This window comes from Malus sylvestris, chromosome 10 (assembly GCF_916048215.2).
Source record: "Malus sylvestris chromosome 10, drMalSylv7.2, whole genome shotgun sequence".
Lineage (NCBI taxonomy): Eukaryota > Viridiplantae > Streptophyta > Magnoliopsida > Rosales > Rosaceae > Malus > Malus sylvestris.
In genome coordinates this window covers 35,457,969-35,483,782 of record NC_062269.1, presented here as the reverse complement: position 1 = coordinate 35,483,782, position 25,814 = coordinate 35,457,969, and the positions used below count along the sequence as shown (strand labels likewise).

Here is a 25,814-nt window from a genome sequence, read left to right as displayed (position 1 = left end):
TGGCAGAGAAGGAGATGTTGGGCTCGACTGCAACAGCAGAGATAACAGTAAGGGTGGAGACGGAACCGAAGGCATAAGTTGCTAGAATCTCACCTATGGTGTCATCATTGTTGTCATCCCTGTTCTTGATCTTGAACCAACCGCATTGCGATCTACATCTCAAGCTCCAGAGGTCGTGCCGCTTCACTTTGAGGTTCCTCAATTGAGGACCGGAGAAGTCTAGTTTCTAATGCTACCACCATCGCCAGAAGCTGCCTCCTCAGCCTCTGCATCTCAAGCTGCTCTTGCCGGTGCTGAAGCCTAGCCTCAGTGAGTCCACAGTTCATGCCCACAAACAGTGTCTTTCAATGTTTTTGTTAATTTTTTAGGGATTTATGCAATGATTCGAATTGGGTTGTCTTAGAAAGGCTTAAAGTAATGATCCTTGTTGTACAATCTGCGAAGAGGATGGTGGCGGTGATGATGATAAAGGTGGTGGTGAGTTAGCGTGCTTTGATGTACAATTTGTCAAATTATTAATTTTTATTATTTTATAATAAAAAATAATAATATTTTAATAAATACGCTAGGTGCTGGTGCATTTGTGTTATGGGTGGAACTGCTTTTAAAAATAAATACAAATCACCGTTTTAGGTTTGAGCCTTGAACAGGCCCAATGTTTATTCTCAGTCCAAATAAAAGTAGTGCAAATTCAAAAGCAGAACTGCATGCATAAGTCAAGTGTTAGGTTCAAGGTAGCAGCAGTTTTTATTTTTATTTATTTTTTGGTTTTTTGGTGGAAACCAAGTAGCAGCAGCTTTGGATACCTGAGATATATGTGATAGGTTGCAAGACAACTTTGTAGCTAATGATTCAACCAATGAAGTTCTAAACTTGTAATGATGCACATGCTGTTTTTGATGAAAAGTGCCCTGTAAATTTAGAATTTCGATAGTTAGTGGGCCATTTAATGACAACGGAAGAGCCCAATAGAGCCGCTTTAAATCCAGATCTAAACAGAGGGGTAATTTCGTAACTTCATTTGAAACCCTAAGTTGGCAACGCTATATAATGAGGGTTAGAGATGGTGAAACCGATCAGACGGCAGCCTTCCTCTCGTATCCTCTCCTCTTTGTCCCGTTTCTCTCTCCCAACACAAGTCTCTCTCCAATGCCTTGTACAGAAAAAAAAAAATTGTGTTGAGGCCTTAACAGCCTAAGAAATTGAAAACAAATATGATATCAAATACTCATCCTCAGAAATTGATAACAAGCAAATTTGTATCATTTGATATTATGCTTGTTTTCAGTTTCTGTGTTTGCACATTTGATGCTATGCTTGTTCTCTATTTCACAAGTTGTGGATCTGAATTTTTTTTCTTTGTATCAGCTTTTTACATTTTTTATTATATTTATTTGTTTTTACATGCTCTTATTACTCGTTCAGATCGGCGGGGAGTCGAGGACTCTGGACCGTAGAACTATCCAGATCGGACGGATCGTGAGTGGGATTTAGTCTCTTATAAATATAGGCGCAGTAAATTTCAGGAACCGTAACAAATGTTACAAATCGATCCCGCGCATTCGCTCCTGTGCAAGAACTCGCGCATTCGCTCTCGCATCTCTCGCATTCGATCTCCTTTGACATGGTAGATCCCTCTCTCCTCTCTCCCTTCCTCCCTGACGTGCTATGCTATTTGATTTAGGATTTAGATTTAGGTTTGATTTAGGATTTAGGTTATTTTGTTTTGCTAATTAGGTGCCTCCAATTGTCGCTGCTATTTTGCGTTGGGTGGCATCTGCTTTTGATGCGATCGATTTCGATCCCCTCGCAAGGCACAGGTAAGATTACCTGTGGAATTCTTTTTGGATATCTTATATTTTCAACCTTATCAGATTTAATTTGATATTTAATTTGGACTGAGTTCAAATGCAAATTGGAAATTTTATTGCATTGCAGATGAAAAAACTGAACTTAATTGTTTTGATTGATGTTAAATGTGACATGTTTTTTATTTATCAGATTGACATGACATCTTTAGAATTTTTTATTGTTTTGTTTAGACTTGTTTTTAGCATATGATATCTAAGCTAAGTATCTGTTTTTAGGTACTAAGTGATCGATGCCATCGTTGTCCTTGCTGTTGCTGTTCCGTGGAGGGTTTTCCGAGTCCTCAACTCTACATTTTCTGATTGTCTCTGGCCTTTCGGGCTGTTTTCAGCGGTATCTGGCCTTTGCTTAAAGGTGTAGTCAGACTCTACAGATATGGGTGCACAATCATTGTTTCCTTAATTCCAAATACCATATCCCTGTTATGCCAGTCTCTTTCTGCAGGTTCTCTTTCCGCAGGTTTTTTGATAAGTTGTTCCCACTCATTTTCTATTCATTTGTTGATATTTAGGTTCTGACTTTTATTTTTGTTATCTTAGTTTACGATAGTCGTAGCTGTTGTCACTCTCATTGGACATTTAGGGTCTCAATTGGCTTTCCCTGCCCCTACCCGATCTATTTCCGCTTCATGAGCAATATGACCTTTTGGAAGAATGGTTCGTAGCCTGCGAAGCGCATCTGGATCAACACTGAAGCCGGTTTTGAGGTTCCTACGGAACGTGCCAAGTCGCCGGCGAATTGCAAGTGCCGTGGTGGTGGCTGGAGCTGTAGGGGTTGTTGCTTGCTGGCGAATTACAGGTGCCGTGGTGGTGGCTGGAGCTGCAGGGGGCTCGGAAAACCCTCCACAGAACAGCAACAGCAAGTACAACGATGGCACCGATCACGTAGTATCTAAAAATAGATACTTAGCTTAGATATCATATGCTAAAAACAAGTTTAAACAAAACAATAATTTTTTTTGAAGATATCATGTCAATCTGATAAAAAACATGTCACATTTAACATCAAAACAATTAAGTTCAGTTTTTTCATCTGAAATGCGATAAAAATTCCAATTTGCATTTGAACTCAGTCCAAATTAGATCTGATAAGGTTGAAAATATAAAGGCTTGTTTGGTATCTTATTTGAAATTTTTTATTATTTCTCAAAATATTTCTTAAGAGCATTTTTTTAAAACAATTTTCTTTAAGACTCAAAAACTTGATTGGTTTGTGATTTAAAAATTTTAAATCTTACAACTTTAACTAGACAAAGAGATCTAAAAAGATGGGGTCGCAATAGAAGGAGAAAGATGAGAGAAGAAGAAAGAAAGTAAGAGATGATTGAAGGAAAGAAAAAGAAGAGAGGATTGGACGAGATAGAGAGGAAGAGGAGTGAGAGAAAGAATCGAGAGAATGAAAAGCGGATTAGAGAAGAGACGAAAAAGGTAAAAAACAAAAAAGAAGAGGAAAAAAAAAGGGCAAAAGATTGTTTACTACTCTTATGTTTTATGGTTTTCAACATTTAGTACATCAATTTTTTTTCGTTTCAGAGTCATACCTAAAGTGTAAATTTTGGGACAATCTTATACATCCGTTAGTCAAACTGTTAAGTCTACCGTTAACAATGACATGGCGCCCATGTAGACAATGACTGGGCATCACGTGTCATCCAAGTGGAAATTTAAAAAAAAATATAAAATATATATTATAAAATAATAAATAAATAAATTTAAAAAAAAAACGATTTTTTGTTTTTTTTTCCTCCTTCTTCTTCCTCTGAATCTGGGTAGCAGATTCGTTTTTTTTTCCTTTCTAATAGGAGCATATTTATGCGCCTTAGTTAGCTAGTTCTTATGCATCTTTGTTATGTTTTCTTCGTTAAAGTAGTCTTTTAAGCTACTTTCATGTGTTTTCAGGTTTAAAGGACATATTACATGAAATGATGCAAGTTGGAGCTTTTGGAGCAAAATGTGAGCTTGAATTGAAAAGGACATGCTTGGAACACAAGGATGGGATGGAATTGAAGAGTTGAAGATTTGAGGTTTCCTACTTGAAGTAGGAAAGCTAAGCCTAAAAGTTTCCATTTTTGGTTGATCTTTCCTAAATCGGAATTGGCAACCAAAGTTTCTAAAAGTTGGAAGTTTCTATTCTTGGAGGTTTCCATTTTCGTGAGTTTCTATTCTAGGCTTTGGGCTTTTGGATGACCCATCCTCACTTCTTGGACCTATGCCGCACCTTAACCCTAATCCTAGCCCATTTAATCAGCCACATCCTAGGGCCTAATCATTTAAATTCTGCCAAGTTAAACCCTAATCTATCTACCCTAAGCCCAAGCCGCACCCTAGGCCTTTTCCTATGCAAAAATCTGATTGTAAACCCTAATTCCTTGTGGATTTTCTAACCCTAGCCGCACCTAAACCCTAGCCCATTGTCTAACCTGATTTCTTTAGGGTTTTAGGTGCCTATATATATAAATGTTTTACATCCTTTGGCCGAACATCACCCTCTCCATAATTCAGAAAATTCGTCCAGCCACTTCCAACTCTTTGCCGCAACCATTCTACAACTCCAGCCACCATTCTACACCTCCATACACCATTCTACACCTCCATACACCACTCATACCTCTTGCCGCACCACCATATCATCCTAATTCCCTTCTAAAACCAAAATCACATCCAAAAACACCCTAAACCCTCTCTGCCGCAGCAAGGAGAAGAAGAAAGAGGAGCTTGAAGTCAGAAATTCAAAGTGGAATTCGTGGGCGTTTTAGGTGTAATCTTTCTTATGTCTTCGATGTTTCAATTCAATAAACTTTGTGTTGTGAGTATGAGGAACTAAACCCCCTTGGTTGGGGGGTAATTCGAAACCATGTACATGCTTGCAATTTGATTCGATTACATTCAGTTGTTGTTTCATAAGTTGTGGATTCAATTCGTTCATCTATTTGATTGATAACTTATTTGTGTATGTTGATTGAGAGTGCACGCTTAGTTTTCATGCATGAATATGATGCTAGATTATGAGGGAGTTTCACCTAATAGTTACAATCTTATAATTACACGTAGTGAAGATCGCTTGAAAACGATCGCGTTGAATGAATTCTTAGCATAAGTTTCATGCAATTCATAGTAACAAATGCTTCGTCAATGCTTATGTTTTTCATAGAACGTAATGATTCTTGCTTGTATCTCTATTATGCAATTCATGTAGGGAACTCGTAGGGAATGTTTTAGGTTGTCGTATGCAATCATCCAACTTAATAACTTGTGGAAAAATTGAGAGTTAATTAGTGCAATTCACGGTTAATTTGGGGCGTTGAGTATTCATAATTTATTGGAAGAACAACTGAAAATCGTTTTGTTTGCAAGTGTGACATGTGTGGAGAAGAACCTCCTAACTAGCCTTTTAACCATTGATTTCACCAAAATCGTTTTTACAATCTGTTTAGTTTCAAGTTTCTGTTTTGTGTTAAATTTTCGTCCAAAACAAATCCCCCTTTAATTTGAAGTCTTAGATTAGTTAGAAAGTGTTTTGATTTGTGTTTCTAAGTATTTTGATTCAAGTTTTCATCAAATTTCGTCCAAATTAGTGTAGGTGCTCAAAACTGCCCAGAAAGTGGTTTTTAGGCAGTTTTGAGCCTTCTAGTTGCTGTTTTGAGTTTTAGGTTTGCTTAAGTGTTTTAACCTTTACTTTTGCATTCTTTGAGTCTAGTTTAGTGTTTTAAACTTTGTTTTTGAGTTTTTAAGTCAGTTTCCAAGTGTTTAGCAATCCCTCCTAATCCCCGGTCTAGAACGATCCCTACTTACATCTTTACTACAATTTGACAAAAAGAGGGTTTAATTTGTGTGCTTATCTATTTCGCATCAAATTTTTGGCGCCGTTGCCGGGGATTAGCAATTTTGCTAATCCCTTGGATTGTTTTTGTTTCTTTTATTTCACTTTGTTTCTGACTTTGTTTAAGTTTCTGACCTAATTTTGTTTCTTGTTTCTTAGGTACTAATGTATGACTAGAAGCTCTCAACCGATTCGTACAAACATCTTGGATTTTGACGACGATTTTGAGAGGAAGTTAAGAAGAGCTAGAAACCAGCAAGAACACCATCCACCCAATTCCGAATCTGACCTTGAAGAAAACGTACAAGAAGAGGAGGAGGAAGCCACGGCAGGGATATTTGAAGAAGTCCAAGGCATGGCCATGGACAATCGTACACTCAAGGAGCTTTCCGCCTCGGGTTTGGATAATGCCGCACCCTTGTGCATTCAATACCCCATGGCTGCCCAAGGTAAGACGGATGAGTTTGAATTAAAGTCAAGTTTGCTTCATCATATTCCTAAATACCATGGCTTGTCCATGGAAGATCCTAACAAACATTTGAAAGAATTTGAAGTAGTTTGCTCTAGTATGACTCCCGTCAATGTTGACGGAAATATCTTGAAGATGAAGGCTTTTCCATTCTCTTTGATGGATAAAGCCAAGGATTGGTTATACGAGTTAGCTCCCGGCACTGTCACTTCTTGGGAGAGTATGAAGAGAGCGTTCTTGGAGAAGTTCTTTCCAACTTCTCGCATCATCCTCCTACGCAAAAAGATAAGCGGAATTCAGCAAGAAGAAGGTGAGTCTTTTCCTACATATTATGAACGGTTTAAATCACTTGTTGCTTCTTGTCCACAGCATCAGATGAAGGAGGAATTGCTCTTGCAATATTTCTACGAGGGCCTCCTACCTCTAGAACGTCAAATGCTTGATGCTTCGGCGGGCGGAGCATTGGTGGATAAAACACCCATGGCTGCCAAGGTCTTGATTGCTAATCGAGCGTTGAACGCTCAACAGTACGAGGGTGTAGGCCAAAGAGGACCCTCACGGCACCATGTACATGAGGTAAGTGCGACTTCCGATCTTCATTCACAATTGGCTAATCTTACTTCTATTGTTTCACAGATGGCCGAGGGAATGAAGATGCAAGGACCCGTGGTATGTGGCGTATGTTCTATCCAAGGACATGTCTCCGAAAAATGTCCTTAACTCATCGAGAATGGCGGTTGGGAGAGTGCGAATGCCATTGGGTTTCAAAGCCAAAATCAGTCAAGACATGATCCATACTCCAACACGTATAATCCGGGGTGGCGAGACCACCCAAATTTCAAGTGGAGGGATCCCCAACAACCTCAAAACCAAGGAGGCTTTAGGCAACAACCCCCGGGGTTCTTTCCCAAAACCTACGGCCCACCCCAAAATCAAGCCCAATCCGGCCCAAGTGCCTCAGGTACGTCTCTTGACAATGATGCACTTCTTAAGATACTAACTAAGTTGTCTAATAGGCAAGAAGATCAAGCTAAGGCTATGCAAAACCAAGATAAAAGGGTGGATCAACTTGAGAAACAAATTGGGTAGATTGCCGAGTTTGTAGGTAAGTTTCGAGATCCCGGACAACTTCCTAGTTCCACCATTCCAAATCCGAAGGGGGGGTTCGAAAGTGCCAAAGCAATCACCCTAAGAAGTGGTAAGGAAGTTGGGGCAGGTCCTACATCAAAAACAGGTCATAACGAGGATGAAATTTTGCAAATGGAAGAGGAGGAATCAAGGTTGCCCACGGCAAAGGTGGTTCCACCTTTGCCGCAAGTTCCTAATGTCCCAAATCTGCCCAATTCGTCCCACAAAGGTAAGAATGTGTCCAATTCAGTTCATACTAATGTTTTCCCTTCAAATGTGCCTTTTCCTAGTAGGTTCATGCAAACGAAGAAAGAAGAGGCCGAAAAGGATATCCTTGAAACCTTTAGGAAAGTTCAAGTTAACATACCTTTGTTAGATGCAATCAAGCAAGTTCCAAGGTATGCTAAGTTCTTAAAAGAGTTGTGTACCACTAGGAAGAGGATGTCGACTAAGGAAGTGGTAAAGGTAGGTGAGAATGTGTCCGCCATCTTGCAACGCAAACTACCTCCCAAATGCAAAGATCCAGGTAGCTTTACCATTCCTTGTGTCATTGGGAATACTAGATTTGAATCTGCCATGCTTGATTTAGGTGCTTCTATAAATGTTATGCCATATTCCATTTATGCATCTATGAACTTAGGAGCGTTGAAAAATGATGGGGTCATAATACAATTGGCCGATAGATCTAACGCCTATCCAAAGGGAGTTTTGGAAGATGTTCTTGTGCAGGTTAATCATTTAGTTTTCCCGGCGGATTTCTATGTCCTCGAGATGGATGAATCGGACCATGCTCCTTCGCTGCCCATTCTACTTGGAAGGCCATTCATGAAGACGGCCCGGACGAAGATTGACGTGTATAGTGGAACTTTATCCATGGAATTCGATGGGGAAGTTGTTAATTTTAATCTTTCTGATTCCATTAAATACCCTAGTGAGGACCATTCATGCTTTTCTATTGATATAATTGACTCTTTGGCGCAGGGATATCTCGACGATTTGAATGACGATGCGCTTGAGAAGGTCATTACACGAGGCATGGAAATCAAAACCAAGGGGGCCGATTCTAGTGTAACCCACGGCATACATGGACTAGGCCATGCCGTGCCCCCTAGTGAGGATCTAATTGAAGTTGTGGCTGCCCTTGAGTCCTCACCTAAGCTTGATGGTAAGTATACTACCCGTGAGTCCATTCCCATTTCGACTAACAAATTGCTTCCATCCATAATTCAGGCATCTATCCTTGAACTCAAGCCTTTGCCAAGCCATTTGAAGTACATTTTCTTGGGAGAAAATGAAACACTACCTGCTATTATTTCCTCCTCCCTCACGGCACAAGAGGAGGAGAAATTGCTTCGAGTTTTGAAGGAGTTCAAATCTGCCCTAGGTTGGACATTGGCCGATATTAAAGGTATAAGCCCTACGACTTGTATGCATCACATATTTCTTGAGGAGGGGGCCAAACCAACTAGAGAGGCTCAACGCCGTCTTAACCCTCCGATGATGGAAATAGTGAAAAAGGAGATCATAAAGCTTCTAGATTGCGGGGTTATCTATCCAATCTCGGATAGTAAGTGGGTTTCGCCCGTTCAATGTGTGCCAAAGAAATCCGGAGTGACGGTGGTAGCTAATGCCGAGAATGAGCTTGTCCCTCAACGTATTCAAACCGGTTGGAGGGTGTGCATTGACTATAGGAAGCTAAACACCACCACGAGGAAGGACCACTTCCCATTGCCGTTCATTGACCAAATGCTTGAGAGGTTAGCGGGTTATGCTTTTTATTGTTTTCTTGATGGTTATTCTGGTTATAATCAAATTGTCATTTCACCCGAGGACCAAGAAAAAACCACTTTTACATGCCCGTTTGGTACCTTTGCATATCGTCGCATGCCTTTTGGTTTATGTAATGCACCTGCTACATTTCAAAGATGCATGATGAGCATATTTTCTGATCACGTAGAAAAGATAATTGAAGTGTTTATGGATGATTTTAGCGTATTTGGTGATTCGTTTGATAGTTGCTTGCATAATCTAAGTTTGATCCTAAAACGTTGTGTTGAAACTAACCTTGTACTTAATTGGGAAAAGTGTCATTTTATGGTTAAACAAGGTATCGTTTTAGGTCATATAATCTCTGACAAGGGTATTGAGGTTGATAAGTCGAAAATAGATCTTGTACGTCACTTACCCTCTCCGACTTCGGTTAGAGAGGTTCGTTCGTTTCTTGGCCATGCAGGATTCTATCGTAGGTTCATCAAAGATTTCTCGAAGATAGCACAACCTCTTTGCCGGCTCCTACAAAAAGAAGTGGCGTTTGAATTCACCAAGGAGTGCACGGCATCATTCAACCAACTCAAGGAGTTGTTGACCACGGCACCCATCATTGTTCCACCGGATTGGAGTCTACCGTTCGAGCTCATGTGTGATGCGTCCGACTATGCTTTAGGAGCTGTTTTAGGACAAAGAAAGGACAAGAGGCCGCATGTCATTTACTACGCCTCACGGACGTTGAACGATGCACAATTGAACTACTCCACTACGGAAAAAGAACTTCTTGCCGTTGTCTTTGCTTTAGATAAATTTCGATCATATCTAATTGGAACTAAAGTAATTGTTTTCACTGATCATGCAGCTCTGAAGTACTTGCTCACCAAAAAGGAGGCCAAGCCACGGCTAATTCGATGGATATTGCTACTTCAAGAGTTCGACATAGAGATTCGGGACAAGAAGGGAAGTGAAAACGTGGTGGCTGACCACCTAAGCCGAATGGTGCATAATGAGGAGTCTTTGCCGATTTTGGAGATATTCCCCGATGAACAATTGTTGTCCATTAAGGTTAGTGCGCCTTGGTATGCCGATATTGTTAATTTTTTAGTGTCAAAACGTATTCCAAGTGAGTTCACTAGGCACCAACGTGATAAACTTAGGCATGATGCACGGTTTTATGTGTGGGATGATCCGTACTTATGGAAATTTTGCCCCGATCAGATTGTATGTCGTTGTGTGCACGATTCTGAATGTCATTCAATTTTGAGTTTTTGTCACACATATGCATGTGGAGGGCACTTTGGCACACAACGCACAGCCCTTAAGGTGTTACAATGTGGATTTTATTGGCCTAGTATTTTCAAAGATGCTAAAACTTTTTGCTTAACATGTGATAAATGCCAACGAATGGGTGGTATTAGTGCTAGGGACCAAATGCTGCAGGTTTCTATCCTAAATGTTGAAATTTTTGATGTTTGGGGTATTGATTTTATGGGTCATTTTCCTTCTTCGCATGGTTTTACATATATTTTGCTTGCGGTTGATTATGTGTCGAAATGGATGGAAGCAAAAGCCACCCGAACTAATGATTCTAAAATGGTTGCAGATTTTATTAGAACATTTTTGCGAGGTTCGGAATGCCACGAGTGATCATTAGTGACGGAGGGTCACACTTTTGCAATCGGACCATTGAAGCGTTATTGAGGAAATACAGTGTCACCCATAAGGTTTCTACACCTTACCATCCTCAAACGAATGGGCAAGCCGAGGTTTCCAACCGTGAGATCAAGCAAATCTTAGGGAAGACCGTTGGGCCAACGAGGAAGGATTGGAGCTTACGGTTAGATGATGCACTTTGGGCGTATCGTACGGCGTACAAAACACCCATTGGGATGTCCCCCTTCCGACTTGTCTATGGCAAGGCATGCCATCTTCCTGTTGAATTGGAGCACAAAGCACTTTGGGCCATCAAGAAGTTTAACATGAACCTCGAGGAAGCAGGGAGTCAAAGGAGATTGCAATTGAATGAGCTTGATGAGATACGGCACGAGGCGTACGATAATGCAAGCATTTACAAGCAAAAGACCAAAGCTTTCCATGACAACATGATCCGTGGGAAATCATTCTCAATTGGGCAGAAAGTGCTATTGTTCAATTCCCGTTTACGTTTGTTTCCCGGTAAGTTACGTTCTAAGTGGATTGGACCGTTTGTTATTACTAACATATCTTCTTATGGTGCCATCCAGATTCAAAGTCTCAAAACAGGTCATGAATTCCAAGTGAACGGACACCGTTTGAAGCCATATTATGAGAACTTTGTTGAACAAACCGTGGATGATATTTCTTTGGGTGCTGTGGGCACAAATGGAGAATAAATGGGCTTTTCGTCCGGCTGTACGACGTTAAAGAAAGCGCTACTTGGGAGGCAACCCATGCAATGCAACAAAGGAAGACCACGGAATCACTCCAATTCCAGATTTGCGTTCCTAAACTCTTCCCTTTGTTATTTATTTCGAATCTGCCTATTTAGTTGTTTTAGTTGCTGTTTGTGTGTTTCTTTTTGTTTAGTGTGATTTCATGCTTGAAACATTGAGGACAATGTTTGATTTAAGTGTGGGGGGGGGTAACTAAGTGTTTTAGATGCAAATTCGTGGGATTTTATCACCCTTAACTTGGATACTTGTTCCTTGCTGTTTTTAAGTGTTTTTGAGCAGTTTTGGTGTGTTTTGAAGTAAAAATCCGAAAATTACATAAAAATTTGAAAAATTTGTTTTAAAAACCCAAAAAGAGTTGTTTTTGTGTGTTTGTTTGTGTCTTAGGGTACCTTCCAACACAATGATGAGGATTTGGTTTTTAAGTGCATGACTGTTAAAGAGAGTGATTAACATGGATGAAAGTTTGATTTACTCTTTGTTTATGCTTGGTTGTGGTTATAACTTATGAATTCACATGCAATCATAAAAGAAAAAAATCAGTTTTTGTAACATGCTTGAAGGAAGGAACTCAAACTAACGCTACAACCTTGTGAGACTTGAGCCTAAACGCTTATTTGGAGAGTTAAAATCTGTGCATTCTTTGTTTTCTAAGTCGTTGCATGATCTCATTATTCCTTGCTTGGTTGCTACTTAGAAGGCGTTTCATCATTTAGTTCCAAATGCTAGAACTCATGCCCATTTCATTCAAAGCATGTTATTGATTTGCATAACACATATTCAAGATGAAGTTGTGTAGTGACCACCACCTTAGCCAAAAAGCCATGAATCCCCTATGTCATTATGTTTTGTAGGTTTTAACCCCGTTGAGCCTTGTTTAGCCTATGTTGTTGTTAACCCACATTATCCTCACCTAGCCTAGTTTAGGACTATCCATACCCTTGTTCTTAAAGCATAGTAAAACATGATTCGAATTGAATTCCTTTTGATCTATGTTGGCAGAAACCAAGTGTGGGGGAAGTATTTTTCATGAGGAATTGTGTGCCATAGGCACGGCAAAGAAAAGAAAAAAAAAATTCGTGGAAAAAGAAAAAATGAAGAAAAAAGTGTGAAAAGTATGAAAAAACAGTTTGAAAAAAAAAAAGAAAAAAGTTCCAAAGGATTGTTTGTTGAAGTAAGGGTCCAAAACAATGAATTCGACCCTAAGGAGTTGTTTAAGTCTTCCCCTTGTGTTTTAAAGTTAATTTCTGCAATCTAAGTGAATTCTAAGTCTCAATTTCATTGCTTTGCTTACTATTGCTTGAAGAACGTTTGTTTTCCCTATCATTTCCTTGTTAACCAACAACCTAAGCCCCATTACAACCCTTAACTTCTATCTTGAGTGTTATGTGTTTCAATTTGTGGAGTTTGAATTTGGTATGAGCATATGGTGTCACTGGTTCTCGCATCTAAGTAGTAGCATCCCATTCATGAGATCATATCTAAACATGCTTCTTAACTCTAGAAATTGCGTTCTTTGTGATACATATATGTGAGCATTCGTTTTCATATCTACATCAATCTTCTCACATATGACTAGTGTAGGGTGTGGAGTTAGAAAATCTGAGTGAAAATAGAGTGTATATCTTGTAAGGAATTGAGGGAATTCTCTAAGGCATGTTACTACATTCAAAGCATTGTTTTGATTGATTACTTGTGAATTAGTAAGTGGTGGCTTTAATTAAGTATGTGCTTGTGTAAAGATGACTCAAATCTGTGGGGATAACAATCTTTAACATGTCATGTGCATTGGAAATCCCTGAGGCAAACGTTGGAAGGTTTAGGTTTTGTTTTGGTTAGTTGGTTTCGTTTTGTTTACTTTCTTTTGTTTGTTTTGCTCGAGGACTAGTAAAAGCTAAGTGTGAGGGAATTTGATAGGAGCACTTTCTTTCTTCTTTCTCCTTTCTTCTCCTACTTCTTCTTCCTTCTTCCGAATCTGCCCTTTTTTTTTCTTCTTCCTCCTTCTTCTTCTTCCTCTTTCTTCTTCTTCCTTTTTCTTCTTCTTCTTCTTTTTTTTCGAATCTGCCCAGTTTTTTTTTTTTTTTTTCTTCTTCCTCCTTCTTCCTCCTTCCTTCTCCTTCTTCTTCTTCTTCCTTCTTCCTCATTCTCCTTCTTCTTCTTCCTTCTTCTTCCTCTTCTTCGAATCTGCCCAGTTTTTTTTTTCCTTCTTCCTCCTTCCTTCTCCTTCTTCTTCTTCTTCTTCGAATCTGCCCAGTTTTTTTTTTTTCTTCTTCTTCCTCCTTCCTTCTCCCTCTTCTTCTTCTTCCTTCTTCTTCTTCTTCGAATCTGCCCAGTTTTTTTTTTTCTTCTTCTTCCTCTTTCCTTCCTCTTTCCTTCTCCTTCTTCTTCTTCTTCTTCTTCTTCGAATATGCCCAGTTTTTTTTTTCTTCTTCCTCCTTTCTTCTCCTTCTTCTTCTTCTTCCTTCTTCTTTTTCCTTCTTCTTCTTCGAATCTGCCCAGTTTTTTTTTTCTTCTTCCTCATTCCTTCATCTTCCTCCTTCTTCCTTCTCCTTCTTCTTCTTCTTCTTCGAATCTGCCCAGTTTTTTTTTTCTTCTTCCTCCTTCCTTCTTCTTCCTCCTTCTTCCTTCTCCTTCTTCTTCTTCTTCAAATCTGCCCAGTTTTTTTCCTTTTTTTTTTTTTCTTCTTCTTCTTCCTTCTTCTTCCTTCTTCCTTCTCATTCTTCTTCTTCTTCCTTCTTCTTCCTTCTTCTTCCTTCTTCTTCTTCTTCTTCTTCTTCTTCTTCCGAATCTGCCCAGCTTCGGTTTTTTTTTTAATTTTATTTTATAATATATATATATATATATATTATTTTATAATTTTTTTTAAAAAATTTCCACGTGGATGACACGTGGCGCTCAGTCATTGCCCACATGGGCGCCACGTCACAGTTAACAGCTGACTTAACAGTTTGACTAACGGATGTATGAGATTGTCCCAAAATGTACACTTTATGTATGACTCTGAGACGAAAAAAAATTGATGTACTAAATGTTGAAAACCATGAAACATGAGGGTAGTAAACAGTCTTTTGCCCAAAAAAAAAAGATAGAGAGAGATTTTAGAGTGAGAGGGGAGAAGGGAGCGAAAAGAAATGAGTGAGTTTAAATTTAAAAACTCTAAAAATTCACTTTTTATGTTTTTAGAGAATATACTATATTTTTTTGTCAGTCTTGAGTTTAGTTTTTGAAAATAATTATACCAAACAAGTTTTTAAGGCCTAAAACTTGAAAATTGTTTTTGAGTTTAAAAAGTTGGATTCAAGTAGAGTATCAAACATGTCCTTATATTTTCCCATGCCCATCCACTTGTACGGACACAATATTAATTTTTTGAAATAGACACAGTAAGATTATGAATATTAATTTTTTGAAATAGACACAGTAAGATTATGATAAAATATAAATATATTTTTTTTTTCTTACTGGTAGCTAAATTGCTTTGAAATGAAGTTTTCTTTCAAGAAATCAATAATATAAGTAATGTAGCAGATATTAAAACATAAATACAATTTGTAAAGGTGTTGAATCACAAAAAGAATTGGGAAAGGGTAGGCTAGGCTAGACAACTTTGAAGTCTTTTTTGTGTTTGTGAGTTTAGTGTTCTTGTCTTCTACTTTTTTACTACCTTATATAAAACAGATTTTTCTTCCTGGTTAAGCGCTTTATTTCCAGAATAATTATCTACGACAAAAGATAAGAATTTACATTGCCACTTAATCTTCATCCTCACAAAACTACCAAAATGCCATAAAAAAACAACTTTTCTCTATAAAAACCTACCGAGCTAAATTCAAAAGCCAATCTGCGTGCATGAGTCAAATATTAGGTTCAAGGTGGAAGCAGCATGGGAGCCCTGAACACCAACTAGGGGAGCGAAAGGTGCACTCAAGGGCCTCAAAAAATTTTCCATGTAAAATTCAGTAATGCTATTCTTACCACATTAATATACCACATTAGTGTACCACATTATGTGGAATCTAATGTGGCTGTCCACATCATCTAAATTAATCATAATTTAATTTAAATTAAAAACCATTTAATAAACCAATAATAAATAAATAAATCTGGAATTAAATGGTGTTTGTGGCATACGAGGAGTCTTCTCATTCCTTCCTTCCTTCCTTCCCCGTTGCTTCTTCTCCAGTTTCTTCTTCCACGCCATTTTTTTTGTTTCAGCCCAGATTTTTTCACGTTAGTGTGGATACCACAATCTCAACTAATTCTCATACGACAAAGATTCATCGACGATCCCCTATTTGGATAGATTGTGATGAAGAAATGATTGGTTTTTGTGTTTGGGTAGGCTTTTCGATATTTTGGACTGTCAAAGAAGGGGAGTTCAAGCGTAAGATTCGCAGTCCAAAGTGCAGGATGGGAAGGGTAAAGCTAAAAATTAAGGGGTTGGAGAATACAAATGGGCGTCAAGCAACTTATGCTAAAAGGAAGAACGGCATCATGAAAAAGGCTAATGAATTATCTATACTGCGCGACATTGACATTGTCCTTCTCATGTTTTCGCCGATTGGAAAACCTTCGTTGTGCAACGGGGAAGGAAGGAAGGAAGGAAGAAACGGGAGAAGAAGCAACGGGGAAGGAATGAAGGAAGGAATAAGAAGACTTCTCGTATGCCACAAACATCATTTAATTCCAGATTTTTTTATTTATTATTGGTTTATTAAATGGTTTTTAATTTAAATTAAAATATGATTAATTTAGATGATGTGGATAACCACATCAGATGCCACATAATATGGTACACTAATGTGGTATATTAATGTGGTAAGAATAGCATTACTGTGTAAAATTTATATGTAATAATGCTATATATTAAAAAAATATTATTGTGCACTCTTTATATGTGTAAGTTTTTTTCTTTCTAAAAATATATAAATATTTGGAGTGTATTTCAATGAGATGTTTGAAGTGTTAATAATAACATCAAAAAACATTTCTTTTCTTTCAATTCTATTATATAATAATGCTATATATTCAAGTGAAACTTTGACGTTAGAGTTTTTGAAACTTTTTTTCTTGTTTGGTTGTTGAAGATTGAAGTGATTTTGACTATTTAGTAAAGGTTATGTTTGTAACTCTTTTTACTTATTATTTAATGACATTTATAAATTTACAATCAGTAAGTCTTAAGTTTGTTTTGATTTAAGTTATTGCTTTCTAACATCAGTACATTATCTTTACTTTTTTTTGAAAAACTATCTTAAGAATGAGCCATTTTGTAAATTTCGCATAGGGTCCCGAAAATCTCAGAGACGACCCATACACCAAAAATAGAAAGGAAAACTAATGAAAAGAGCTTGAAAACTTTGAGTTTTAACGATAAGGACAAAATAAAGGGTAAAGTGAATAGTATCAAGATTGACTTTTTAGTGTAAAAATATGGTTTTTCGTTAAAATGAACAGTACTGTGAGCTTTTCGCTAAAGTTACCAAAATAGAATTCACTCTCTCTTCTCTTCCCTTGTACTATTACTTAGCCTTCCATCAATCAGTTTTCCTTATTAATCTAATATCACCTTGTGTCTATCATAGAACAGGAAAGAGGTTGATAGAATGAGATGTATACGACAGATTACAAGACAAATTCGTAGCTAATGATTCAACCAATGAAATTCTAATCTTGTAATGAGGCACATGCTTTTCTTGATGAAAAGTCCCTAATCTCATCAACAAAGTGAAACACCAAAACAGTTCAACTTCCTATTAGATGAAGTCAAAAGCCAAAAGCCAAGTATTAGGTTCAAAGTAGAAGTAACACGAAAACCATGAACCAACCATTAAGTAGCCAAACTATAATTCACTCTCTCTTCTCTGCCCCTATATATATAAAAAGCGCCCCACTCTCTGATCACCATCGATATATATCATCACTTAATTTTCTCAGTTGACCTAATAATTATTATGGCTTTCACTGGTCTCAGTTCTCTCTTGTACTTGCTCTTTCTCGGCTCGCTACTTTGCAGCTTTCACTTATGCTTGGCATCCAGCCGCTTGTTGGAGCTAAAGAAGCCATCAACGATGCAATTCTTGGGATCGGACTCTTCCTCCTCAGCTGTGCAGTCAAGTTTCCCTGCACCTTTCACTTTCAACAGCCAAATGGAACCAACAGTGCCATACTTCAAAGAGCCCATGGTGCAGCAGCTTCCCAGCCCAGTTGAAAATATGAACTTTTTGCTCCCATTTCCTGGCTTCCCAACAATTCCCAAAATCCCTTCAATTCCCCCATTCCCATTCCCAACCATGCCTTCAGTTAATAATCCTTTTGCTCCTCTACGGCCATCAGTGCTGGCTAAGATTTCAGACCCAGTGATTCCAACCAAGGAGGCAACAACCACCCCATGAATTATCTTTGTTGTAGGCACGGCAATTTCTTTTTTTTTTTACTACTCCTAGCAAGCTAGCTCATATTGTGTGTTCTCAAATTGCAGCTTGATTTAGTGATGATTTCACCCTTTTTTTCCTTTCAATGTTTTAGAGATGATGTTAACTTCATCTTTTTAGCTATAATGCACTCAATACATTGATGACTCATTGTTCCTCAATTACTCATACTACAGGCTGATATCAAAAGTACTTTTTTCAACCTTTGCGTAGCGTTTTTGTCACTACTATTTTAATCATCTACACTCTAAATTGAATAATTTGCCAGTTTTTGTACTTATTGAAGGAGTGCGCGAGGCCATATAAAATGAGTATTAATATCACTATACTAACTATTTTTAGCTATACCCTACAAGTTGGACACACACAAAAAAGAGTGTTAATATCATCATCCCAATTATTTTAACCGTAATTGATCTGAATGGTGTAAAAATTGTAATTAGACCACAATACAAATGTTGCATATAAGTTGGATAGGGAAACTAAATACTTTTCACTATTAAATTGAAATTAACATCATACGAAAAGTACATATTAACCCAGCTCAACTACTTAAGTTGCAAAAAAACATACACACCTTAGTTGATAGAACTTGCAAAGTAACATAAAGCTTACTAATTAATTAATCAACTAGAAAAGTTAAGCAGGAGGAGGTGAAAAGAGGGGGATATTAGGAATATTAAAAGGAGGGAATGGGAAATTGGGAATTGATGGGAATGGAGGGGCATTAGGAATCTCAAATGGGGGTGGGAAGGGGAATTGCGGAATTGGAAGGCCAGGAATTTGGGGTGGAAACGGGAATTGTGGAATTGGAAAGCCAGGAATTTGGGGCGGCAATGGGAATTGTGGAATTGGGAGTTGGGGTGGAATGGGAATATTAGGAAGTGGTGGCAAATTCTTCATCTCACCCAACTCATCCATCTTTGCCTTTCCTGAGGACTGCTCCATCACCTTTCCTTCACTTTGATCATTACCACTTCCTCCTAGGAGTTTTCCCTTGGTTTGCTCCTCCTCAACCTGTTTTGGAATCTCTGCAGGCTGCTGACGTGCTTCAACATGATTGGCTACCATAACGATCAGACACAACAACATGCAACAATGAATCAGTCCCATTTTGAAACTCATCGTTGGAGAAAACATGAGTGAAGATATAGAGAGAGCTCAAGTTCAAAGCCTTAGTGTATGTGTGTATATAGATATATATATATATATATATATATATATATATATAGAGAGAGAGAGAGAGAGAGAGAGAGAGAGAGAGAGAGAGGCGCATGCATGGCTCTTGATGGTCGTGATAACCATTAGAAAGAGTAGACAAGAAACTGGCAGGATTTAATTAGATGGCAATCGGCATTCGGCAGCGGCTAGCAGAGGATTGAAAGCAGTGCCGCTTCTGGCCTAATCTCATCCGTAAACTTAATGATAAAATTAAATGTGACTTGACTTTACATCTCTCAATACATAATAGGCAATGTGACTCAGAAGTACGTGCCAAGAAAACAGTGGTTTTCATGCATGCGCGACTGCATGTGTCTAGCATGCATACAAGCTGCTCAAGACATTCAAAGGATCAGATTTCCAGTAGTAAATTAATGGGCACACATTGCAAGAATACAATACATATACAGCACGTATTGCGAAGGATTCTACACAATTCACATTTCGATCTGAGCTAGGACCTTTTTCTTAACAAGGATTGTTGTGATGGCCGCAGATTATTCCTTCAAAAGTTAAGATTACACAAAGTTGATTGGTTAATGATTTACGATTTATCAACTTGGACATTATAAATCACGTGATTCATTTACGAAGAAATTAGGTTCTCATCCCTCTTTTTGTTACTTCATTGATTAAAATATTATTTCTTTTTAATTTTTTTATCAAGGTTCTTAGGTTTCAATAAATGTCATTAATTATTTCAATAACAAAATATTTTTTTATTGCTAAATATATTCATTTATTGTTAGAAATGTTACATAGGGTATATTTATATTTATGGCTAAATTATTATGGGAACTTTAATGAAAAGATCATGGTAATGTTCTTTTTAACGAAAAACCATATTTTTACACTAAAAAGTCAATTCTGGTACTGTTCACTTTACCCTTTATTTTGTCATTATCGTTAAAACTCAAAGTTTTCAAGCCATTTTCATTAGTTTTCCTAATTTTTTAAGGCTTATTATATTAACAACCCACAAATTATTGAATAAACCCCACATACTTTCCCATAATACCCCGCACACCCATATTCTCAATATACACCTTATATTTTATACATACACCTTACATTTTCTATACACCCCACATTTCTCAAATTTTATAACACTCATTTTTAATTTTCTATACACCCCACTTCCTCCAAGCTTTTAGGTTTCTTTTCACTTCCATATCACCTAACAATTACGCTTTGAACTCGTTATTTGAGGCCGAGCGGGTACCTACTTTGTAATAGTATATGACTCTAGCACTAATACGACTTATGTTACTGGGTACGCAAGATTAATATGAACCCTAAAAGATGAATATGAATATAGAAGTTTAAATAACTCAGCAAACGCAAGATTAAATAATTATCGATGTCATCGAAATCACTAAAACAATGAAAATAATGCAGTCTTACCTCATGTGAAACTTCTGAAACATCGATTTTGAGTTCCGTTAGTCAAAAACAATTTTTCTCAATCAACATGTTTGCAGTATCATTGGTTGGTTAGGGTTTTGTTCAACAATGGAGGATGAGAGAGTTTTGATAGTTGAGAAGATAAATAATACGCTAAAAGTGATTTGGGGTGTATTTAGATTTTTTTTTTAAACCTAATAAGGTCAAAATTGTCATTGCATAGTGGGGTAAATAAGTCATTTAATATTAAATTTTAATGTGAGATGCATTCAACATTTTGTATGCTAATATAAAAAGCCAATTTTTTAATCATATATTTTCATTTTTAGTTTGTACCCATTTTTAATTTGCAATCCTTTTTTAATTTGTGCCAATTTTATTTTTAGTTTTAATTTGTACCCATTTATTAATTTCTTTTTATGCCCATATTTTTTAAACTTTTATTTGTATTTGCACCCATATTTTTTATTTTATTGTACCCATTTTTTATTTTTCCAAATGTACCCATGCTAATTATATGTATTTGTTTTATGTTTTAGAATATATCAATAATTATTTTTTAAAATATGTTAATAATTATGTGGGTACATTATTTTTTTGCTATAATTTTGTGAAGAAAAATATTACCCTATTATTGATTTTTAAGTATTTATTATATTTTAAAAATATTATATGAATTTGTTTAAATTTCATAATTTGTGGGACATTAAATGCATAAATGCATGAGTTAAATCTCTTAAATGATGCTAAGGACCCAATCAAAATATTTAAACAAATAAGGTTTCAATCTAACAATTAGGCTAATTAGGTACCGAAACTAAAATGACCTTTAATTTATACCTAATTTCCTACATAATTTTTTAATCATTTGCATTGGACAATAGGTGGGTCTTGATGAATGACCATCAATGAAAACATTTTTCACGGAATAAAAATAAGTGAGTCTCATATTAATATTAATTATTGAGTAATGCTAGGGAGATTAAATTTGTAGACAAAATTTTAAAAACTAAATGACATGGAAGTTGATGATTAGTTTATTACTTACACGTTGATAAACATGCTTATTTTTATTGATGACATATAATTTAGTTTGCAAATTTAATCTCCCTAACATTACCCTTAATTATTTGATACTTGAACAATTAGATACCAAATCACCTTAAAGAGAGTAAACTTATCTCATAAATGAATGATCTATTTAATGTATCCATTTTTTTAAAGAAAAAGTTCGAAAACTTTTCCAATTTTCCATGTTGAAAAAGAGACTATATAATGCAAAGTAACTGCATTTTAGAGGCTAAAGATGTTGAGAATGACTTCCATATTGATGGGAGGAGAGACTTTGCATAGACTTACAAGAGGTTGAGCTACTCCCCATATTGCCAATTGGTTTTATGGTGGAACCTTAACTAGACTTGGCATTCGTGTCGTGTTTCTCATGTTCGTGTCGTTTTCGTGTCACACCCGATATCTTAACGGGTCGTGTCGTGTAACACCCGTTAAAATAAACGGGTAAAATGACCCGACCCGAAATCGACCCGATAATATTAACGGGTAATATGACCCGACCCGTTACCCGTTAAGGAAAATATAATTTAAACCAATAAATAATTAAATAAAAAACATAATACTTTTTTTGAGTGAAAAAAAGGTTGAACCCACAATTGCTTGATTAGAACCAAAACACAAATCAATCTTCTAACCATGCAAGAATGGTATTGCAGGCCACCGATGAAGACTACTCTTGCTATGTGCCATCAGAATTACCAAAGCATCATAGCAATGATGGTGAGTTCTATGGCGTAGGAAGCTTTGTGCGGAAAAAAAGGGTTTAGGAAGCAAATAAGTGAATGAAAGAAAAAATAGGTGCGACAATAAAAATAAAAGCATAAATTATCTACTGTCAAAGATGTGGCCCAGTTATTTGATTGGTGCAATTGAGTCAGGAGGATATATATACGATTGCCATGCCTATAGGCACTGACAATAAAAGAGATCATATGAGACTATATGATTATGCAAGGGATCCCATTGCCCACCTTATTGCGAGTGTGATGTCATACACAATGGACATAACCTAGACTTTCTAGAGTCTGCTAGAGCCAATATGTGTACACCAATTTAATTCACATCAATACCCCTACTTCCAAATAGTCATATTATTTGTTGGTATGGTCTATACTCTATAACGATAGATAATACATACCATATTGTAACATCCAAAACCAAAACATAAAAACACAATTTTCGTTTTAAGTATATATTTACATATCCAAAATAAGAGCATAATAAAAAAAACATAAGAACATTACAAAATATCAAATGTTCAAAAGATTTGCAAAATTAAGGACATTGGAACATTAGAACATCTTGCACATTTTCTTCCAATCAAACCCTTCAATTTTCCTCAGTCACCATGGGAAAAAGTATTGGAATTTTGGCTTGATATATTATCTTCAAGAGTTATATTGAAGATGTTTTCATTGAGGCTTTCCACATTAGCACTCTCTTCCGCATAAACTAAACATAGAAAAATCAAACATTGTATGTAAACCATTCAAATTATGGGTACTAAAAATAATTATGAAAAGAAATAAAAAATAGTTTTATATTATAAAAACGATATACTACCTCCTTTTCCAAAAAGCCAATCTCGTGTACACAGCAAAGCTTGAACCGTGTCTGGCAACAATAAAGTACGATACTGATCTAGCACTTTACCCCCAATACTAAAAGCAGATTCTGAAGCAACAGTTGAAATAGGAATTGTTAGCACATCTCGTGCTAACTGAGAAAGTATTGGATAATGAAAACGCTCCATTTGCCACCAAGAAAGAACATCTATATCTTGTCTTCTATCTAGTCTTTTATCATCCAAATACTTCTGTAATTCACCTTTTTCAACTGAGTTTGGACCATTGTAATTATTATCAAAATCCTACATCATAAAAATTAAAAAAAAAACAGAAACATCATAAAAATTATGCATAACCCAATTTCAAATATAATATTAATAATTTTAAAGTACTATGTATAAAAAAGAAAATACAAACTTTATGTTACCTCAAAGAGAGCATCTCCTTCTCCACCTTAAGTTTGATGATTAGGCATTGAGTTCATTGGAATATTTGAATAATTAAGATGAGCAGATATTTCCGAGTACACATTAAAGAGAGCAATCAATGTGCCATGAACATTTTTATATTCCATAGAATTCACGCCATGAAGCTTTGTGTAAGCCCAATCCACAAAATGTAGCTTATAACGAGGATCCAAGATGATTGCAATTGACATAATCAAACTGTAGTCTGACCAATATTTCTGAAACTTTATGTGCATATAATCCCCCATCTTTTTCATGAAACTATCACAATCATCAATGGCTGCCTTAATTTGAAGCTGAATTACGAACACTTTAGGGAAGAATAAATTTGATGTGGGGTACTTTGTCCTAGAGAATAAGCATGTAACATCATAAAAGTACCCCAAAAACTTTGAAATCTTCACCACTTTATCCCACTCTTCAGAAGAATGACAACTTTCAAAATTTGAATCACTCAACCCTAAATTAATAAAAGCATATCGATAGAAAATGGCACTATCGAGCATAAGATAGGTTGAGTTCCATCTAGTAGGGACATCTTGTCTCAAACCTCTTTTACTATCAAATATCCCTACTTGCTTAACACATTCTTAAAACTTTAGTTTCCTAGCCTTAGAACCCTTTACATACTTGATGCATTCACAAATTTTTACCACCGAAGAATCAATTTCTTTAAGTCCATCTTGGACTATCAAATTCAAAATATGAGCACAACAACGCACATGAAAGAAGTCACCATTCATCAAGAGAAGACCTCTAATATTTAATTGATTCCTCAAAATGTTAACAAAACAAATATTTGAAGAAGCATTATCCAAAGTAATAGAAAATAGCTTCTTCTCAATCCCCCACTCAATTACCAACGCACTTATTTTCTCACATAATGCAACACCAGTATGCGGAGGAGGCATGTGACAAAAACTTATAATTCTTTTATTCAATTTCCAATCCTTGTCTACAAAGTGAGCAGTAAGTGCAAGGTACCCATCAGTGCACTAAGATGACCATAAGTCTGATGTCAAACAAATTCTACCTTCAATCGAGCCTAACAACTTATGCAATGCTTGTTTTTCAGTTTTGAACATCCTCAACACACAAGCTTTGATAGTATTTCGACATGGTAGCTTAATATCAGGACATACATATGCAAACAAAGCCTTGATTCCCTCATGTTCAACAAAATTAAAAGGAAGATTATGCTTGATGATTGCCTCTACTAATAAGCCACGGAATACCAGAGGATCAAACTTTTGGGAACACAATTCAGATGCCGACATAAACAATTCAACATTATTCTTTGCAGGGCATGTATTCAAATGTCTTTTCATATTTCCTGTCCCATGATGACTATTATCTATCATTACCTTCTTACAAGCTTTGCATTGAGCACGTCTTTTACTATCTTCAAAAATAGTATCCAATTTAGTGAAAGTGTTCCAAACAGGAGATCGAAGTTTTCGCTTACCTAAATTGATTGTTCTAGCCTTTTTCTTTGTAGAACTCGAATTTGTATTGTCTATACTTTCACTTCCAAGATCTCGTTCTGTTCCCATTATAATCTCCACGGACTCCTCATCAGTTATTGAATCTGAATCTCTAGCATCCATTGCTTCTGAATCAAAATGGGTATAAATTAATTAATAGCTTTTTAAACTAGTAGGATATTACTAGTGGGTTGCAGACTTGCAGTGTACACACACACACACACACACACACACACACACACAGCAGTGAGCTGCAGACTTGCAGTACACACACACACACACACAACACACACACACACACACGACAGTGAGCTAGATATGAAAAAAAATAAAAAACTAATTCATATAAAAGAGTCTGCAGACTTGCAGTACACACACACACGGCAGTGAGCTAGATATGAAAAAAAAAAAACTAATTCATATAAAAGAGTGTTTCAAAAGGTTGTGGAAGAATAGACAGACACACACAGCACACACAACACACACACAGAGCACATACACACACACACACACAGCACACACACGGACAGCACACACACACACGCACAGAGCGCGCACACACACACACCAGATTTCATTCAAATATTGTTATCCTTACTCACAATTAGCTCAATACATATACAAATAAAAAGCGATTTTCGAACTTTTATTTTCTTCTTTGCACTCGCTTGTATTCTCTAGCAT

General features: G+C 36.7%; 2 protein-coding genes and 2 long non-coding RNA genes across 10 annotated transcripts; 1 reads left to right on the top strand and 3 right to left on the bottom strand.

The window, feature by feature from the left end:
• The first annotated feature begins 792 nt into the window (after positions 1-792).
• On the top strand, positions 793-18,083 carry LOC126587973 (uncharacterized). Of its 7 annotated transcripts, XM_050253092.1 has the most exons (4): positions 793-1,138; positions 1,426-1,627; positions 1,738-1,820; positions 17,456-18,083. In XM_050253092.1, the coding sequence occupies exons 2-4, from the start codon at positions 1,625-1,627 to the stop codon at positions 17,874-17,876; spliced, it is 507 nt and encodes a 168-aa protein (XP_050109049.1). In that variant the 5' UTR covers positions 793-1,138; positions 1,426-1,624; the 3' UTR covers positions 17,877-18,083. The 7 variants fall into 7 exon arrangements, 3 of the variants coding, with proteins under 3 accessions (XP_050109049.1, XP_050109050.1, XP_050109048.1); XR_007611284.1 differs by lacking the exon at positions 17,456-18,083 and adding exons at positions 2,088-2,313; positions 2,409-3,263 and having other exon boundaries at positions 793-1,820; XR_007611282.1 differs by lacking the exon at positions 17,456-18,083 and adding an exon at positions 2,088-2,269 and having other exon boundaries at positions 793-1,627.
• On the bottom strand, positions 3,021-4,735 carry LOC126587979 (uncharacterized). The gene is made up of 2 exons (XR_007611288.1): positions 4,489-4,735; positions 3,021-4,457 (listed from the first exon to the last, which is right to left on the bottom strand). It is a non-coding gene; the product is annotated as an uncharacterized LOC126587979 (long non-coding RNA).
• A 471-nt stretch (positions 18,084-18,554) lies between the features above and the next one.
• On the bottom strand, positions 18,555-18,986 carry LOC126584512 (protein PELPK1-like). Its single transcript, XM_050248871.1, has one exon. It carries the CDS (start codon positions 18,984-18,986, stop codon positions 18,555-18,557), a length of 432 nt encoding a protein of 143 aa, XP_050104828.1.
• Positions 18,987-23,020: 4,034 nt separating this feature from the next.
• On the bottom strand, positions 23,021-23,843 carry LOC126587978 (uncharacterized). The gene is made up of 3 exons (XR_007611287.1): positions 23,607-23,843; positions 23,175-23,481; positions 23,021-23,063 (listed from the first exon to the last, which is right to left on the bottom strand). It is a non-coding gene; the product is annotated as an uncharacterized LOC126587978 (long non-coding RNA).
• Between the last annotated feature and the right edge of the window lie 1,971 nt (positions 23,844-25,814).

Bases quoted from the DNA above. Each gene is read 5' to 3' on its own strand.
- LOC126587973 (XM_050253092.1), top strand. The intron at 1,821-17,455 runs GTAAGATTACCT...CACTGGTCTCAG, and splicing joins GATCCCCTCGCAAGGCACAG to TTCTCTCTTGTACTTGCTCT.
- LOC126584512 (XM_050248871.1), bottom strand. From the start codon at position 18,986: ATGGTAGCCAATCATGTTGAAGCACGTCAGCAGCCTGCAGAGATTCCA.